This window comes from Dromaius novaehollandiae, chromosome 21 (assembly GCF_036370855.1).
Source record: "Dromaius novaehollandiae isolate bDroNov1 chromosome 21, bDroNov1.hap1, whole genome shotgun sequence".
In the NCBI taxonomy this organism is placed as follows: domain Eukaryota; kingdom Metazoa; phylum Chordata; class Aves; order Casuariiformes; family Dromaiidae; genus Dromaius; species Dromaius novaehollandiae.
This window is the reverse complement of record NC_088118.1, coordinates 5004134-5023567: the sequence shown is the minus strand read 5'-3', so window position 1 is coordinate 5023567 and position 19434 is coordinate 5004134. Positions and strand designations below refer to the sequence as shown.

General features: G+C 41.8%; 1 protein-coding gene across 3 annotated transcripts in view; it reads right to left on the bottom strand.

Moving 5' to 3' along the window:
• The window catches only part of GRAMD1B (GRAM domain containing 1B), a 169763-nt gene that overhangs the window by 92570 nt on the left and 57759 nt on the right, over positions 1-19434 (bottom strand). The window contains exon 2 of one of the 3 annotated variants that reach the window (XM_064524292.1): positions 8199-9065. In XM_064524292.1, coding sequence (XP_064380362.1) covers positions 8199-8560 — 362 coding nt within the window. In that variant the 5' untranslated portion in view covers positions 8561-9065. Of the gene's footprint in view, positions 1-8198; positions 9066-19434 lie in introns of those variants that run through there. The other 2 variants (XM_064524291.1, XM_026099222.2) reach the window with 2 other exon arrangements.

The following is a 19434-nucleotide window of genomic DNA, read 5'->3' as shown; positions in this document are numbered from 1 at the left end:
ACAGGAGTCTCTCAGCAAGGGGACAGACGGTTCAATTTTGTGCTCCCATACCCACGTATTTAGTCATTGTTGCTGTATTAAGTGCCTCACCATGGAAAGCATAATTAGAGATTTAAAATTTGTATGTTGACTTCAAGCTATAAACAGCTAAGTGAAAACACTATATCCCAAAATGCAAGGGGAGAGGTTTTCCCGTATTTTGAGGCTTACCTACGGCCCAATGAATATTTCAGATAGAGTACAAAAGCAAAGCACAACTTCCCTAATTCAAAGCAAACCTGCTTTGTCATCCTTTTGAGATTAAAAAAAAAAACACACACAAAACACACGCACCCCCCATTGCAGAGACTACTTTTAAGATTACTTCTTTCTCAATAAAAACCTCTTACAGAACTTCACTGTTTCAGTCTGCATTATAAGAGAGAGATAGCCAATTTTACCAAAAAGGAATTCCCAGTATTTCACAGCACCTGGACTGCTGGAAGTCTCCTAAGAAGGTTTGCTTTCGGACAGTTAGGCAAGACGAACCTTAGACCCTTCTGCGGTCATCCACCCATCATTAAATTTCTTCTTCATAAAGTCCTCCACATCAAGCTTTAAAATTTAACAGAATGTAGGTACAGCAACACATTGCAATACTGCCACACTTGACCCCTTGTCACCAGTTAACACTCTAGACTACAGGAAATCAAAGAAAACCAATTCAGGAGGGAGAAGTTAGTTTTTCCCCATTTGCCTGTGCATTCAATAGCGTCCTGCAAGCGCTCTGTTTCATTACAGCAGTTTGCCATGGAAGCTTCCCACAAAAGTCTGTGAGCTTTTCACGCAGCAAAGAGAAAAATCATTTCGACCTTTCAGCTATTACACCGTGTAGGTGGTTAAACGGCCTAAAATATACGAGGCAGCTAAAATGCAGGGAAACTGTTAAATTACAATTTTCAGTTCATTTTCAAGTGACCGGATTTCAAGATGAGAGCTTTCCTTTAAAATGGTGTAGAATTACATTATCTGCAGTATAACAAGAGTAAGGCTATAACAAAGGTAAGATTTGTCCAGAAAGTAATAGAGAAAGCTTTTAGATATAGACATGACAATTTTTTGTTTTAAATCTACAGAGAATCCTTGCAAATGGCACAGAATTATTATTTTTTATATTGGGGATAACGTTAAGGACATAAGAAAGATAGGATTTGTATAGAAAAGTAATACAGAGGGAAGCTTTCAGAAACAGACACGGCAATTTTTTTCATCTACAGAAAAGGGCAAAAGCTGTTTAAGAACGCTCCAGAGTATCAGCAAAACAACAAGCTTCTTACCTCATTCTGAATTTTAGCAATGTTAAACGCAAATTCAGAGAAATCTTTGGGTACACAGGTGAGAGTTTGCCCGTGTGCCTCTTGTAATTCTGAAGTGACATTACTTAAAGTCTTATATCCTCCGGTCGTTCTCAACTCTCATGCAAACGTTCAGATTCCGAACATTACTTACTACATTAGAAACTGCTGAAGGAGTTTTAAATACAGATTAACCATGCCTTTTAACTATTAAATCATCGAAGAGTCTACTGCTCCTCCATTTCAGTGTCTCCCGTTCACTCCACAAAGCAAACCTGGCTGCATGAGCCATTTACACATTTAGCCCAAGAAAAAAAAAAAATCTCACTGATGGAAAAACACGTTTTCTGATGATATACATACACACAACACCTACCTTGTTCAAACGAACAAATAACACCAATTCTGCATTTATTGAAAGATTATGTACACTAAAAAATAAGCAGGAATCCGTTTTGCACTGGAGGAAGCTCTATGTTGTTTCGATAGAAATGTAAGTATATGCTCATACAGATCTTGATACAAATTTCAGAAAACACCCACAAACACACACTTCACGCCCTCAGTACTCTAATTTTATTAATACCTCAGTTGCCAGTTGATCTTTTCAGCACCTTAAACCCAACTACTGGTTTACAGAGAAAACATCCCATTCCTAGTAACACTTGCTCAGCTACCTTCTTTTCAAGTTTTTGCAATTCATGGTATACAAGCCTTAAACTGTTGTTAATTATTGACTTCATAGCCCATGTACAAACATATACCTGTATAAGCACTCACGAGACAGCTGCATCCATTTTGCAAATGAAGAGTAAACTTAAAATCAATCTTCACAGCTGTCAACGCAACAGCTTTCATCAATATCACATTCAACAATTAATAATCAAAGCCTTGAAATTCAAAACGCAGCTCAGCAGAGAACAACTATGGTGATGATGATTTGTTACATGCCATTGACAGGCTTGATGCTGCTTAAGACATGAAATACAGAGGTCTCACAGTAAATGCTTGCTTATTAGGCAAGACAAACAGATTTCAAGTTCTGGGCTGCTTGCAAACAAGCCAGTTACAGTACTCCTTTGTTGTGTGACTGGTCACCCTAAACCACACAGAGTATCAAAAGGCAAATATTTAAAAAGGAAACCATAACTAACTGCACAAAAGCAGTAATATTCAGAGAAAAACCAAACTGTTGGGATGCACAAGCACTTGGCACATGTCACAAACGAGAAATGACAAAAAACCCTGCAATCGCAACAAATATTGTTTCAGTGCTCTTCATAAGAGTTATCCCTGCAGCAATTAAAAAAAAAAAAACATCTCCTACTGACAGCATGAAGGAGACCTCATTTGAATTTGTAGATTCAAAAAGGAAAAAGACTGCATTAACAGCAGATTCCTTTCCAAGCCATCATTCATGCATTTCTACATTTCAGATCAGGAAAGAGAGCACATCAAGGGAGGTTTGTGCTTAGGGACGTTGCAGAGCAACCCAAAAGGCAGAAAGGACGCACCATTTACTACAGAGGCCTACCTAGAAACCCATTCCCAGCTTTGCTTTTAAGATGCAAAAGAGGATGGATACCTGCTAAATACCAATTATGTATGCAAGTTCCAAAGTCAGTTCATAGGATATTCATGCATGGCTCATATTCGCTTCTACTTTCTCTAGAAATTAAGTTATTAACTATAGTTTAAAAGACAAATTGGGAGGGATGCATTCAGAAAGTTTTGACAGTGATTAAATATGTGAGACAAAAGCAGTCTGTCCAAACACCTTCCTAAACTGCAAAACCCATCACGTCTGACGTTTGTCGTTCCCAAAACCTTAGTTAACCAACTCCGGCCACAAGCAGAACATGAAACAAATGCAGTCCATTCAGTTCTTCCATTATGAAAGCTCCACAGAACTATCAGTTCCTCACACACCACCGAGAGTCCGAGAACTTCAAACACCAAGTAAGCAAAAATGCATTGGCAATTCCAGTACACACACATCTGCCACTTCCCGCAGTGGCCTGCTCTATTTCTAACAGAGAGAAGTCCTGCTTCCTCCCTCCTCTGACCAAAAATGGAAACATCGAAATTTCTAAAAGCCACAGAAACTGAGCGCAACAAAATTCACAGAATTATTCATTCTCAGAATTATACAGCATGAAATGAAAGGCATCACAGGCCAACGTTTTGTTCCAGTCCTCCTTTTAATTGCAAGCAGAACAAGCTTTGATGAGTTTCTTTCATATAATACTGTATCCAAGGTTTGTAAACACCACTACTGATATTAACTGAAGCCAGTAGTTATCTTGGAGGTCAGAACACAAGCACTATCTGCCTTTCCACAGCATTACCACGATGCGAGAAGTTCTACAGCCTTACTCTTGTGGCTTTTATTCTGACTTTTCACGTTCAACAATTATTTAGGCCAATGAACAAAAAACACATACCCACCCCGCCCCAAGCTTTTTCTCTGGAAAACACCACAGTATTTTCCCTTCCTGTGGAAGGGAACGAAAGGTGAATGAAACATTAACCTCCTCCCAAAACAGTTCAGAGCAAATCTCTTAGTCTTCGCAAGCAAAACAAAGGCATTACAAACTACATGAAATACTTAAGACTCATTTTATTTATTTGTATAAGAAAATTCAAAATACCCAAAATGTCTCTCTGTATTTAACATATTCAGTACAATTCCAAACAAATCAAATTCCAGTCTAACATCAACTGATGTGTCTCACTAAGGTGACCAAGAAACCTTACAGACAAACTTTGTTTTCTTACCAAAAATGGAAATTTTACCTTTCTGCCCTGGAATGCAAATGGTAGCAACCAGAGTGCAATACTGTAGGGTGCTCAAGATTCTCCTGTCATGTCATTTGTTTCACAATGGCAGATAAGGTGTAAATACCTCATCTGTAAAAGCTCATTAGTTTAGAGCCAAGCAATTAAAGAGAACTGTCTCCTCAGCACACGCCTCTATTAGATTAGGTAAAAGGAGATTAAATGCTTTCAATAATCTTCATATTTAACTTTTATTAGAGTCATTTTAGTACTTAGGAGAGTCCTTCTTTTATATAAATCTGTTCTTTAGCACTGCAACCAGAGTCAGCTTCCCAGCAGAGGACCTTTCTCCCCAAGAGCTGGGTACATCCATCTTTCAGAAAGTCAAGAGCTGCAAAACAATCAATTTCACATTGAATCAACAAAAGCCACAACTCGCTGCATTCTTTGGAGCGCCAACATTGTGTGTTTAATTATTAACTATTCTGCATGCTGGGAATGACAAAACACATTTGGCTTTTAGACAAGTGTAACAGGAAAGAAACCACACAGTCAGGAAAGCCCAAGGGAAAGGGAGCTCTGGGAAGGGACTACAGGCAGCAGGGCAAAATAGCTTGCAGGAGTTTCTGTGGGAGCAAGTTCAGCATGGCATAATGAGGAGTAAAGCATGATTTGAAGCTTTTACCATCCTTAGCTTTCTAGGTCATTTCTGCCCACAACAGGGAAGAACATTCAGATTACCACCGGCACAACTTTGCCGTAGGCCGTGCGAATGCGGCACTTGAAACCGTTAAAGAACAAGAGATTTACCCCACCGGATTTATTACATACGCACTGTCATAGAGCATTCACACAAGAACTTAAGACAGACAACCACAGCGCAGCGTCCACCTGTTCGCTCCCAGCTTCCATCAATGGAAGGGTGGATGGACAAGACAAATGTTTCATTTCAACACTCATTTTAGGCTAAGAGGAGAGCAGTCCGTTAAATCCAAGTGACCTAATGCGTCAGTAGTTCTCACCTTACACCTTAAGAATCACATGCGATTCCAGAGATGGTTAGGACATGTGGCTTTAAGTAATAAATAAAGCAGATGCTCTCACATTCCCCACATTAATAATGAATGTTAGCATTTTGCTGCACATCTAATGAACAGATTGCACCTGGCAGCCTGTGAGTTAAGGCTCATTATCCTGCTTTAAAAATACTGTGTACTTATCACAGGGTTCCTACTTCAGTGACCTGTATGCAGGTAAATACCTTCTCATTGCTTGGGTAACAAATGACGGATGGGAACAACAGGCAGGAGGAAAGTTGCATCCTCTACAAAATCATTCTATTTATTATCTGCATAGGCTCCCTGGGCTCCAGACCTAAGGCTGAATTGTACTACTTCTGTTCAAGCACAAGTTGCAGGAGAAATCCAAACCCCAGAACATTTGCATCTTTCTACCGTTCTACTTGGAACCCAACTCAGTGCCTTACACAAGCAAGGCTCTTAACCTGCCACCTCTCCAACCTGCTCTCTCTTACGCTCAGGCTACCAGCCAACAGCTTTTAGGAAGCCAGTATGTAAACAACATTAGGATTATCCAGGTTGTTAAAAACTAACAACATAGAACATTTTGTAGGCTGGAGTCTCCAGATAAAAAAAGCCAGCCAGCCTTCATCACATCTGGAGCGTTAGAGCCAGCCTTTTGAGTCCAAACAGTATTTATTTATTCATCCACATGGATGCGCTTACTGTATGCTAACAGTTGTGGAGCAATCGTTCTCGCTCAGAGGCACGCGAGCAACACGCACATTGCTGGAATAAACCAGCTGGTGCACAGTGTGCTCCTAACTACCACCTTTGCTGGGAAGCCTCTGACATGCAAACACGTAGATATTGGGCCACATGATGAGGTGCTAGCTAGTGCTCTAGAAGACTAAGTCTGAAGTAGAGGAAGGCAGACAGACAATATCCATCAGCTTTGCAGTAAGGCAGCTTCCTGCCTCTGCTCTTTTAAAGAGTTTCACATGCAACGGCCTTGTGATGCAATGAGGTCTACCTCGTGGCACCAGCTGCTATGTCTCTTCCAGATTAATGCCACAGAATCCTTTGGGGTTCAGCTCTCCTGCTGTGACAAACTCCCCCAAAGACTGTCCTCCATGTCGTTTCTTTTTCTACTCCTGCGGAGCTTCAGAAGCCCAGTGATGATTCTCGCATCCTCCAAGCCCAGAGGCTCTGCACAAAGTGGCAAAGAACACTTTTCTCCTCTGGACTGGAAAGGGAAAAACATCATTTGAAAACCTGATACATTTTCCATTGCAGAAGGCACAGGTTTAGAGCCTGCTACATATGAAGAAAGGAGATGCCATGCTGACTTTGGTATGCTAATGCTACCTAATCTGTCAGCTGCTTTAGCTTTTTCCAGTCACCACTCTGAAAACATAACCGAGGTTAAGTCAGAAATGTCTTTAGGAAGATGAATAAGCAGAAAGCTGTCAGCACAGCCATGCAAGTATCATGTGTACAGGCACGTACAGAGTTTTCTCTCACATTTGCACAGAAAGAAGCCTGACTTTGCCTCTGTCTCAAATACTCCCAAGCAATAAACCCAAATTAAAATTCTTCGGTGGAAAAGCAGTCATCTCTGTTCAACTTCAGACCTGAATTTTGTGATTCTCACACTAACATGAACATAATGTCCCATACATTATCCTTATGTTTTTTCCGCTATAGCCTAAATTATTACTGAAATTGCCACAGCTAGGTGAAAATCAGTACCAGTCCTCAGCCAAGAGAGGCTTTTCAACCATGACAACTTTCCAAAAAGAGCGATTCTATCTAGTCCTCGGTGCATGCATTTATCGATGAAACTTCCTTGAAACTTAAAAAAAGTGACGGCTTGACCTTGCAAAAGGGAACTCATAGGAGAGGACTTATCACAAAACTAGAGCCAATACTTGCAGAAGTAAAAGCTCTCTCTTCTCCCATGACTCTAGCAACACAACAGTCAGTAAGACAACCTAGCAAACTGGGTGCAGAAACACCAAGAAATTTCTTCAAGTTTGTCCTTTCTTTGATGCAAGCAAAGATACATTCAGGCTTAAACCCACACGTCAGGCTGCATGGGCACTGCAAGGCAACTAAAGAAAAGAGGTAGCCCACACTAAGCTAAGATATGAATTTATAATGCACTAATTTCCCACAGATAAATCTTTCAAATGCCTGATATATTTCTGGACCTTCAGGCAAGGTAGACTGTCCCACTTTCCCATTAAAAGTGGAATAAATTACCTTGCCTTTTGTAAACAGCGATTGCATCTGCACAGAATTACATAAGGTATAGCTTTTTCTTCGTATGTCCACACAGTAACTCACTGGGTATTAACTTTGCTGCGTTGACAAGCTCTTGGAGGTCTTTCTGAATTATCTGTCGTCTTCCTTTGAGCCAAAAGACTGAGCAACTTTTCAAGTGTGGAAGGCAGCCAAGAATTCAACCCAGACATCTTGACATGCAGATCTGTGTACCAGCTACAAGGCTAGTTTCTCTTTCACTCTTCTCATCACATTCTTTTAATTTCAGCAAGTGAACAAGAGTCTTCAGACAGCGTCTCAGTGGTTATGTATAAACACCACAAAAACACAAAGACTTAGCATCATCATTCCCTGTCCTGCCAATTCCAGTAGAGAGGTCACCTTCTCTCTCAGGTGTCCGCAGAATTCAGGCCCTTGATGAAGCTGGTCTTCTGATCGCCTGTCTGTTAAGGGCAGAGTAGGATTCGGTTTCCCTCACTCCAAAACAACCTCTTTTCAGTGGCACTGAATAAGTCTGAAAAGCTATGCAGAGGACCAGAAACACAGACAGATCCCAGCAGTGTGCCATTTCCGAAATGTCTATTGTTTGTGCATAAGCATTAGGCCATTTGGTCTAGCATCAGCAGAGTCCAATCAACTATTTTACCCATTCCAGCCACTAGGTGAGGACAAGGCCCTAAGGTGAAGCAGGACACAATCTCTAGTTGAACAGCAGGCCCTACCCCTGTTCTAGGATAGGCTCTTTTGAGAAGTAGAGAAGGGAGAGTAGCCAAAGACATACCTGCTCTCACTGTACTCCTTCTTCTCTCTCACACGGAGCCACTTGCGGAGCAGGAAGCGCTTGCGCCGCGGGGAAGCGCTGGGTGTGGAGCAGTTGGACCACGGAGTATCCTCATCACTGGACGGGGTGATCTCAATGGATGGGAGCTGCAGGAATTCCTTGCTGGAGGAAGGGAAATCCTGATACCTGCCAGGCTCCAGGCTCTGCTCCTGCACATTCTTCATCCGTCTCATCTTGAAGCGCTTCCTGCGCAGGGTGGGGGTGGATGAACTGGACCAGGCGCGGCCACCCTCCACCACCTGCTGCTCAGGGACTTGCAGTGCCGGGAGCTGCAGGGTTTCTGTCATGTTGGCAGCTGGCATCAGATGCCCTTTCTCCTTCTGCTCCCACCCCCACGCACACTAGCCCTCTGATCTCAGCTTAAACCACACCACAAAAGCACAACTCGCCTTTCTCCTCCCTCATCCAGTTCAGTACTCCCCCTCCCTCTCAAGCAGGAAATCTCATGTTCCTCAGGTGCTTTCATTTAACGAGGGGGGGGGGCGGGGGGAGGAGAAGGAGGAGGACGACACAGACACACCACAAGGGAAGCCAGTTAGCCAGTTTCAAGTTTCTTTTGTCCTTCCCCTCTCCGTGCAAAACAAGTTCCCTTCCCTGCCTGGTGTCTCTCAAATCAGTATGTTCAGCATCACGACAAGGGTTGCTGGTGACTTTCAGCTGTGTTTGTTTTCCTTTGCCTTCTGTCCTCGTTGCCTCATGCTGGCTCAGTGAAACACTCTCCTGGGCTGTGCTGCACAAACTCAGCTGTGGGTCTTCTGGAGAGATGAAGTAAGTAGGGAGCTGAAGCAAGTACGGAGCAGTGTGGAGCTGTGAGGAGGTCAGAGAAAAAGAGAAAGAGGAGGGAAGCAACAGTACTACATAAAAACAGGAGAAAGAGGAGGAGGAGCAATGTGTTCTTTTTCTGTAGCAGATAAGACATACACAGGCAGCTGCTCCAAGCACAACTGCACACTTAATCCCGAGAGACAGGGTTTATATTACAGAATATGCAGCTGCTGCAAATCAACCTAATGAAAAAAGGGTAAGAAGGGATAACAACTTTCTGTAGAAGCCGATTGGACAGGCTTTCCCCGGTCCCACCTTCTTGCTCCCACAGGCAACCTCCTGCAGGGAGGGAGCACGCAAACCTGGACTTTCAGCCTTCTCTCAAGGCTAAGAACTTTTGTCTGCCTTGACTGCACAAAGAGCAACCACAGAAGGAGAGAGATTGACAGATACCTAAAAAGCAGTAGCAGCAGGTGGCACAAAAGCAGAGACTAGCTGGTTTTTAGTTGAGGTTCACATGAGGAAAAGCTTATACAAGTTCTCGGAGTGCAAGGCTGCTTCCAAAATGACACACTGGATGACAGATGGTCTCAGGTTCAGGAATCAACAAAGACATCACATAAAGACATCACACACAGAAGACAGATTTTAGACCAGGAGGAAAACCACGTACTACACAGAAGATTCACAGGCACTGAATAAGCAAACAAGGCTCTACCAAGGCTCAAGCATTGGGAGGAACAGCAGTCTGAGGACCGGCCCTGTAATGTGCCGGTAATAAGAGCAGATCAGGAGAATGAACAGCATGGAAGTGACTCCCACCAAGGTTTTACAGAATGCTTCTAGAGGAAGCTGGGTTAAACTGCATTTTCAGGGAAAAAAAGGGCACAGAACTTAGCTTCTCTAAGGGAGCGACCTGGAATACAGCTGAGTAATGTTAAGTGTGCTGTCAGAAAGGACCTTCTCAGTCCACCTCACAATTTTCGTTTTCGTTGTTCAATAAACTGAATCTTTGGAAATACTAGCTTAAAACATCACTTTTCAGAAATAAATACTTCTGTTGACCAAAATAAGTTATTGTTTAGTCTCCCTCAAAATTTTGTTTCGAAATGAACTTGACAAGAAATTTGAACATCAAAAACTTCGGAATCTAGGACATACAAGGCTAAACATATCAAAGGAAAAGGAACATCTGTAACAACAGGAACAAGAGGGAAGAGCCAGAAGTTTTTATTTATTTTTCCCAATCCACAATTGCTAGATCCTACTTTGTTGTGCTGTCCTTTTCACTCATTGCTCCTCCTGTAAGTTTATAGGTGGAACAAAACTTCAAATTAGTTTCTGGAGCTCCTGTCACCTTGGTATCTATCCACCAGGCACACATGCCCTCAGAATGCCTTCCCCAAACATCCACTTGGCTCAAAAAGAAAGTAAAAACAAACAAACAAAAAAAACCAAACCACAACTAGTTAAATCAATTCCGAGAAACAAAAATCTAACAGAATAGACAGAGGAATCCAAGATTTATTATTTGAAGACCTGCATAAGTAGCTATGCATTCTTCGCTCCTCTCAGGGGCCGATAGCTTTTTTCCTCCTCTGCAATACAGAGAAACCTGAATTTGCAGTTGAGTTATTCAGCCACCCACTGGCCATGATTTCTCTCACATCACCTCATTCAGAAGCCACCTGCACATAATACTGTTGGGGCACCTGTTAACTCACAGAAAATTCATTTTCAACTTCCTCCTAGAATGTCTAGAAATCAAAACCCCATAATACCGTTCCTAAACTTTAACCAAGAGCAAATATATGCAACTGAAGGGGAAGGGGGTGGCTCTGCTTAATTTCTACAAAAACACACAACAATAAACAGAAGATGCACTTTTCCCTGAGCTTCTTTTTCCACTACAGGAACTTCAATCCTCTTGTAACGCATTGGAACAAATAAATGAGTAGCCTTCGGAAGCTATTATAAAGAGGTTCTGCTGCATGTATTAGTGAGTCTGATCTCCTCTGGAATCTTTTATCAAATAGATGACACTTACCTGCTTAATTGTACAAATAAGTGCAAATAAGAAGGCCCAAAAGGTTGTATTTTTTATGCTTTCTTATTTTAAGAAGAAACTATACAGTGTACATTACAGACCCTCAAAGTTTTCACAGATGCTGATTAATTAATCAGCAAGTCACTCATGTCACCTTGCTCTGGACAACAGCAGCATTTGCAACTCGCTGCTTTTCTCTTTGGGAAGGGAAAAAGGCCCCTTTACTTGCCTTTACCAGCACGGCCGTGGCAACAAAACGCAGTTTCTTCGTCATCAAAAGGATTCCAAACGGCCTCACTGAACGCTGCCGGGATTCGCTACAGGAAGACGGAGGATGCTCCCCCTGACGCATGCCGACAAGGAACTCTGAAATAATTCTCTCGGCTTGTACCTCGAGAATCCTCCCCATCCAGCACAGGGTTTACACACATGGAGACTATCCCTTTAATTCTAAGTACTTTGGTGGTTAGTAAGCAACATTTATTTACACTCAAACATTCTCAGGCCATTTTTATTTTGGACAGAGGATGCTGGCCACCTGTCTGATGCTTCTGGGGGGAGGACAAGCTATGCAATAAGAGAGACAGCTCAAACTCCTGACCCGTTGAACAAAAAATACCAACCATGGTCAGGCACTATTTCTGTGCAAATCACGACAACAGATTTCACAGCTTCCATGAGAGTCTCTATGCCAATAAATCCTTCTTTAATGACTACTCCTATTAAGACAGCCTCATGATAGCAGCAAAGAGCTGTCAATACTACAGTCTGATCAAAAATGTCTCTGGAACACTTCACCTTTGGCCAGCAGCAAAACCAGGTATACTTTGGCTAGCTTTAAACCTTTCTCAGTCTCATTTGGCATTTCCAGGGTTCTTAGAAGACGACTGACAAGATAAAGCAAAGAGAGCAGAAGGGGGGAAAAAAATTCCCTGGAAAAAAGTGAAAATCTTTCCTGAATGAAGAGCATCCAACAATGTCAATTCAAATTCCTTGACAGTCCTTTCCATAATAGTTTCCTCATGTGTCTAAAAGACAGCAACATGTCATCCTTGGTAAATGAATACAGAATAAGAGATGGTACAGAAACACTCAGAGCAAAGATGATACCAATCCAAAACAGTTTTTCAAATACAGAGATTAACTAACTTTTTCAGAAAAACAACAAAAATAATTCAGACACCAAATCTGGCCATCCTGTGCTGCGAGAAGGTCTTTCCGGCCAGGCACCAAGCTTACTGCCAATAGAGACTTGGAAAAATTCTCTAAAGCATATTTTCCCATTCAAACTCACTTCTCCCTACAGCTCCCTCCCTTCTCACAAAGAATTTTAAGTTAAGTGTTTTTCCCTTTCATGTACAAGCTGAAAATGGCATCTTCTGCACAAGAAACCTGCCATGCCTACAGCAAAGCAAGCCCTGCCAGCACAAAATTCTGACTCTCAAATTCCAAAGCTTGCAAAGTTTTTCTTTCTATTATGAAAATTCTACAGTATTTCTGTGACTCTAAAAGAAAAACACACACTGATCTACATTCACTTTGGCATTCCGACATTTCTCTGCAAGAATGGTCACGTTATATTTGGAACTGTGGAACATTTCCTTAGCAAGTTCTGAAGTCCAGTTCTGGCCTTTATATGTTAAATTAGAAAGAGGAATATTACGATTTGACATCTTGTGGATATATGGAAGGACTGCGATTCAGGAGATCAGAGTTCTATTTGCAACTATGCAACAGACTTCCAGGGTCACTTGCAAGACATCCTTTATGCTTTGCCATTCAAGCATCTTCATTCACAAAACATGATAATACTCCTTCGCTTCATGAGGAAGATAGAAGATCTGATCTTTAACGTGGAAAGGAAGAAGAGAGAAGAGAAACCTCCATGAAATCTCACCAGTAAATAATAATTCTCTTGTTCTAGGCTAGCCATTCTTAATTGACTTTAGTGTCCTACAAGTCTGTTGTTTTAAATCACCCAGTACCAACCGACAGTTGCCCCAACTGAACATACACAGTCAATTTTATTTTGGATCGGGGATACCAGACACCTGCATTTGTTGTTCTCTGAAACCCAGAGACTATGTTACAAGACAGATGCCACAAATTTCACAGGCTGCAGGGTGAGAAATACCAGTAACGGGTTGAATTTCTCAGCATGGTACAAAGCAAGATGGAGGCACTGCTGTAGCCCTTGCATTCCCCAGTTCTCCGCTACTCCATACAACATTTACTCAGGACTTTAAGATCCCTTTCACAAGTGGCCCAGTGCAGAAAGGAATCTTGCACTGTCTCATGACAACAGCAGATTTTCACTGCTTTTGTTAAACACAGTTTCAACTCCTCTTCCTTTGTCTCCCAAAGTCATGCTGCAAAGAAATGCCTTTAAAAAAACAAACAAACAAACAAACAAAAAAAAAAACACCTCCAAAGGACCTGGCATGTGCCTTCCATGCCCGCTAGCCAAAGAACAGAACAGTTTTCATTACAGTTCAACCCAGAATAGAAGTGCTTTCAAACAAGTCCCCACTCAGTGGGAATCAGCTTGCAGGATGAGTTACACAAACTGGACTGGCCTCTGGCCTGAGAGTTTAACATGTCTGTCATTTAAGTCAGTAAGAACTGAGCAGGTCAGTAATGGGACAGGAAGGTAATACCTGCCTGCTATATTGGTCATAGTGAGGAAAAAAAGTAATAAAGTCCCATTTGGGATAATACACACCGCTATCGGAAAGAAATATTACCCCATTGTCACTGCCTCCTGGCTTATTTCCCACCAGTGACTTGGAAATAACCAACATTTACCCCGTGACAGGACTTTGTCTCATGACGCTCTCTCTCTCTGACACCCACTGTTAGCATACCTAATGTGAAACCAAAATCCAGCTGTCAGCTCTGTTCAAAGTCAGAAAACCACTGACCTCAGATTTAAAAGGCAGGTATACGCGTACTTATACTTGGTGCCAAGCACGGCATATAGGTGAACTGAATGCATACGATATGAATACTACAAGCAGTAACTCTCGACTCCGACTGGAACCACATTGTGTGTCGACAGCAACTCACCTCTACGGCAGTGGTAAAACGGAGTAAAATCATGGGCCAGAAATGAGTTGCCATGAGGTTCATCGCATTCCACCCAATTTGTAACAGAACCAAACACACAAAACATGTCGCACACGTGCTGCATTGCTTAATGTACCACTTGCTGGCCATTTTAACAATGCTTGCAGAGGCTGAAAGAAGCCCAATTCCAACAGGGCTTTCTGCGTAGAGGTTAGTATCTTCCTCCAGTTAACATCATCTAAAAAGAGCCTGCGTCTATTTGTATCCTGCCTTTGAGTAATTCTTATGTCAGCAATAACTATGAAAGACTTCAACCTGTGAATTTTTATTTGCAGAGTTCAGTTTATCATGCGTAATTCAATCCAATCAAATCTTGGCTTCATATACTGCAGCAAACCCCCAATTCTTCAGCCACCATCCAAAACTCTAGTTACTGTCACTCATGATTCAAACAGAACAGCACATTCCTCAACTCTGAGTGCTCATTTGTAAATCTCAGGGCATTTCTTTTACAGTTAATTTCTTCAGATGGTGCTTTTCCACCAAAAGGAAGGGGACAGTTGAGCCAAATATCAGCAAGCAAAAAGAAGTAGTCAGTAGCGTCATGACTTTTCCATAAGAATTCATCAAAAGATGACAACAAAGTCAAGATTCCGGGCCCTTTTTCCTCAATTTCAAATTTTTTCTTGACAATTTAGAAATCAAGTGACTTATCGTTCAGCACAGCCTGCTTAGAGTGCTCAAGAGCTCTCTCATATGTAGTGCGAAGAGAAGAGAGATCCATTTCTTCCCATAATTCCAGTGGCCTGGATCTAGGGCACAGCAAGTTCTGCCCTCACACTGTAAAGCTACCCGTTAGAAGGAATTTCCTTAGGAGCTTGCATTTTTTTTTTTTTTTTAATGATAAGTACTATATACATTGTATATGAAGGAAGGGGACTCCCTCCAACTCCCCTGAATTTCTTCTACCTGTACAGCATTGTGCTAATGGGTCACGGCTCACAGCACACAATTAATCACAGCAGAACCAGCTTGCAAGCACAAGAGGTCTCTGAACAGTACATTCTTTCCTATTCAGCTAGAATACCTGCTTCACTAGCTCAGGTCAGTCAGGTTTGTTGCATTTCACCCAGACTCGCACACAAAGGAAAGTACACACCAGTTCAAGGACCCAAGACATACTGAAAAACTCCTTACAGTAACTGAGAAGACACAACCCATGCTCTGGCTATACAGATGTTACCAGCTTTCATGGTTCTCATTAAAAAGAAAAAGAAATCTGAACATACCCGAACTTCCTTAACCCAAAGAACAAATTTTGATATAAAAAAGCCCTTACTTCCCTTTAAGCCAAGCCACATGCAAGCAGCAAAGATGTGGATTCCAAAACACACACCCTGTCAGGTGTTCAGCATAGCAGTCACGAAGCCTCAGTCTTTTGTTACGTACCCAATCAATACATAATAGCCACAAACACAAGCAAGAGAAGCTGCATTCCACCAGCTGAAAGCAAAAAGGAGCAAAGGTATGTACAGCTAAGTAGCACATTGCCTCGCTCACCGTGGAATAGAGTTCTCCCAGGTTTCCACATGCATATTCACCTGGATATTGCAATGTTAACATCAACCCTCCAAGAAGGGGGGGGGGAAGAGGGGGGAAGATTTGCTTCATTGCGATACTTGAATTAAACCATTTCAGTACAAACTTAACTCTTTCCCCCTTTCTGTTTTGGCCACCGTAAGTTGGACAAGCATCTGAAGTCCAAGCAGCACCTCATTTCTTAAAAAGCAGACTCTTGGAATTATTGCCATTTGTGGTTTGGGGCAAATACGTTTAACAGTCCCTTTCCTTTGACAGTTAAAAGTCAGCACCCAGCAGAGAGCTCTGGACAAACACACAGTATTTGGATGAAAGCTTGAAGAAATTTCCACAGAGAACAGTTACCTTCTAATAGGGCAATCACTACACTTACAGACCTCAAAATTGAAGGCATTACTAGTCGAAAAGACAACAGATGTCGGCATTCACAAGAAATAGGGCAGCTAAAGGGTAAGCAGCAAGGTTTTGGTATTGGCTTTCATTCTGCACCTGGATGAGACTAAAAACTTTCAAAGTTCAAGAAGCAGCAGCAAGCTGTTGGATCACAGAATACCCAATAACCCAGCAATCAAGATTCTCACAAGGTCAGTCTTCTGTCCTCCCTTTCATTTTCCTTCCCATTCAAGGAATACACAACTAAAGAGTTACACAGGCAGCGATAGGTCCAAAAGAGAAGAGAACACAGAGACTTGAATCTTGATGCCCAGCAATCCAGGTAGCGTACTTCCTATAGCATAGGTTACCTCAATCTGCTTCCCACCTAGGCCTTGGTTTAGCTCAAAGGAAATCCCAAACGCTTTAGAAAGTACTTCATTGTCCTTTTCAGGATGGCCTGACTCCAATGAAAATTTCTGCCTTGCTAACTGCAGTGGTTCCCAATGCAGGACTTGTACACTGTCCACAAGGCTTTCCAGTATAGAAAATATCAGAAATATAAGAAGCTAAAACAGAGTCTAAAGAGAGTGAATGATAATGTAACTTGCAATTCATTATTTTTTTTACTAGCAGTAGAGTTGGAAACTGAATGTTCTTTCCATTGTCTTATATTTAGGACAATAAAAAACAGTCCTAAAAACCAATTGTCTGGTTGCCCTCCCTTTTTTTCCCTCACAGGGGAGCAAGAAGTAGGATATTATACTGCCCTATAAAAATACTCAGGAAAGCAATGCCTGCAAGAAAAACAGTTCCCGAGTTCTGTTCTGCACGAGGCCAAACAGAAGCCTCTAACACTAGCTCCGAGCTCCCAAAAGTCATTGAACAACAGGACAGAAATGGTTCCTGTCTGTGACTGGTAAACTCATTTTATAGTAAGTCTATAGAAATTGCTTTATAAATACCATTCCCGCCCATCATCTCTCCATTATCCACAACTTCGGCAGAAAGGCTGTTGGAGCCCGTTTCCTAAATTAGAAAAATGCCTAAGGAGAACTGTCAATTCTCTTTGTGATCTCCTTTGGAATGGGGCTACTGGAGAACCCTTTCACGGATAATTAGAAAGTATTTCCTCTAGCTGGCTTTGCCATTGACATATACAGTCCTACGCTTCCTATTATAGGAATGAAAGAAGTAGTGCATTTTTCCTCCCCACCACAGCACACACTCCACAAGCATGCAACATGTAATGCAGCTAAGAGTATCTGTCCATTTATGTGTATTACATACCATAAGCATATATGTGATGCATAGAATATGCCCATACTATCAACTCATACCCAGGTGTCCTGTATGCATAACTTAACAAAATTATAACACCATACATGTAACACGTAGGTAGAGAGTACTCACATCAGCAGGTAGAGAATATTTACAGCAGATGGGTATGGAAAAATTTTATATATGTAAATCACAAAGCACTCATCTGCAATGCATCTGTCACAAAGCAGATGCCACATTTATCACGTATACACAGAATGCAAATGCCCAGGCAGAAATGCATACCTGAGCATGCATGTGGCAAACATGAAACCAGCAATGCATGCCTGTGCAATACACACAGAAATACAGCAGGTGCCAAGTAACATCTTGGAAACAGTTGTTACACACATTGACCAGACATGACAGATACCTTCCTCCTATAGTCATGTCTTCCCAGAAAGAATTTTTTGCTGCTACATTTTCATTTGCCAAGGCCAGTAGTGATGCCCAAGCTGTAAAAGAGTAAGTTATACTGCTAATTGAGGTTAGAAATAACCCACATGTAACTATGTATACAAATGCACACTGAACTGGTAGTGCCACGCAGTCTCTTGCTGACCTAATTTCGAAGAACTGCTCGCTATCATCAGTCCATGACAGTCATCTTTTATGAAAAGCCTAGAACCATCGGGTTGTATCCCAGTTGTCAAAAATCCATTTCCCATACCTTCCCTCCAAATTATCACCAAGTTACACTCAAGTGACTCTCAGGCAAAGCGAGGGCCACAGAGGCACCCAGTCAAGGTCAGAGTCGAGCACTTTGGGAGAAAGCTTGTACTAACAATGCCTAGACTGTGCTCTATCTATTTTATCTGTGCCCAGGGCTAAGGGCACCAGCAGCGACCATAACGCACCGAACCCAGTGTTCTCTTACTTTTGTTTGTCTTTTCCGCATAAAAGTAGCAAAAGTAGCAGACAGCTGACATTTCTTTAGCTGTTTGGGATCTTAAGTAATGTTGGACAATTATAATGCCTACTCTTCCATACTGAGATTTTACTCAGCAAGTAGGCTCCATTATGAGGTTTTATCTGTGAACACAGAGCGAACAGCTTGCACCACACATCACATTGCATATACCGTAAACAGCCTCTTAACATGCCCTAGGATTGCAACCAGTGTAACAGTCTTGGGCAAGGGGATATATCTCAAAAGGGTTTATTTCTCCTGAATGCCAGGGAGATGAGGCATGCACTAGTTAGGTTTGCTACTAGGATATCAGGGTTCCTGATACCCAGGATCCAATCCTACTTTTCTCATTTGCCCTTGAGAGAGCCATTTCACACTGTCTCAATTCCCATGCAGATAAAACAGAAATAAAGATAGCTGCCTGATGTGATGGGACTGTAGAAGTTTCATTTAAGAAAGTATGTACATCACAGATCTTCAAAGATGACCGCAAACATACACTCTGGAAGACCAGAATAGTTCCTCTGAGCTAACAGAACTGAAAATTACACAACCTACCTTCAACAAGAGCAACTGCAGTGCAATTCGAGCACTCATTCAAAGGCAGTGAATAGGAAAAGAAATAATTTATTATTTCTCTTTCCTGATCAGAGTGTTAAGCATTCATGGGAATCCAGCTACTTATGAACCGGAACACCTGTTTTGGCAAGTATTTTCCTGAAAATGAGTAATTTGTAAGTATTGCAATCCTACTGTTTTTCCTTTAACTTGGGGGGGGGGTGGGGAGGGTGTTGCACTATTTGCTAAGCCATAATTCTCAGTTAACATCTCCAGCTGTATTGTTCTATGTTATGTCCATTTCTCTCCTGCCCCTTGTTTGAACTGTATTTGAAATTCTGCATTACAGAAAAATACTCTCCAATTAAAGTTAAGGCTGACTACTTCAATAATACCCCTTGTTGTTGGTTTCCACTATCTTTACAGCTCTTACCAAATTTCACATCCAATGCCAGATGCTTACCGTAATCTTCAGTCGTGGGCAAGTTCCATGGAACGGAAGGACATGAATTTATGTTCAACGTCCTCCTTATACTAAG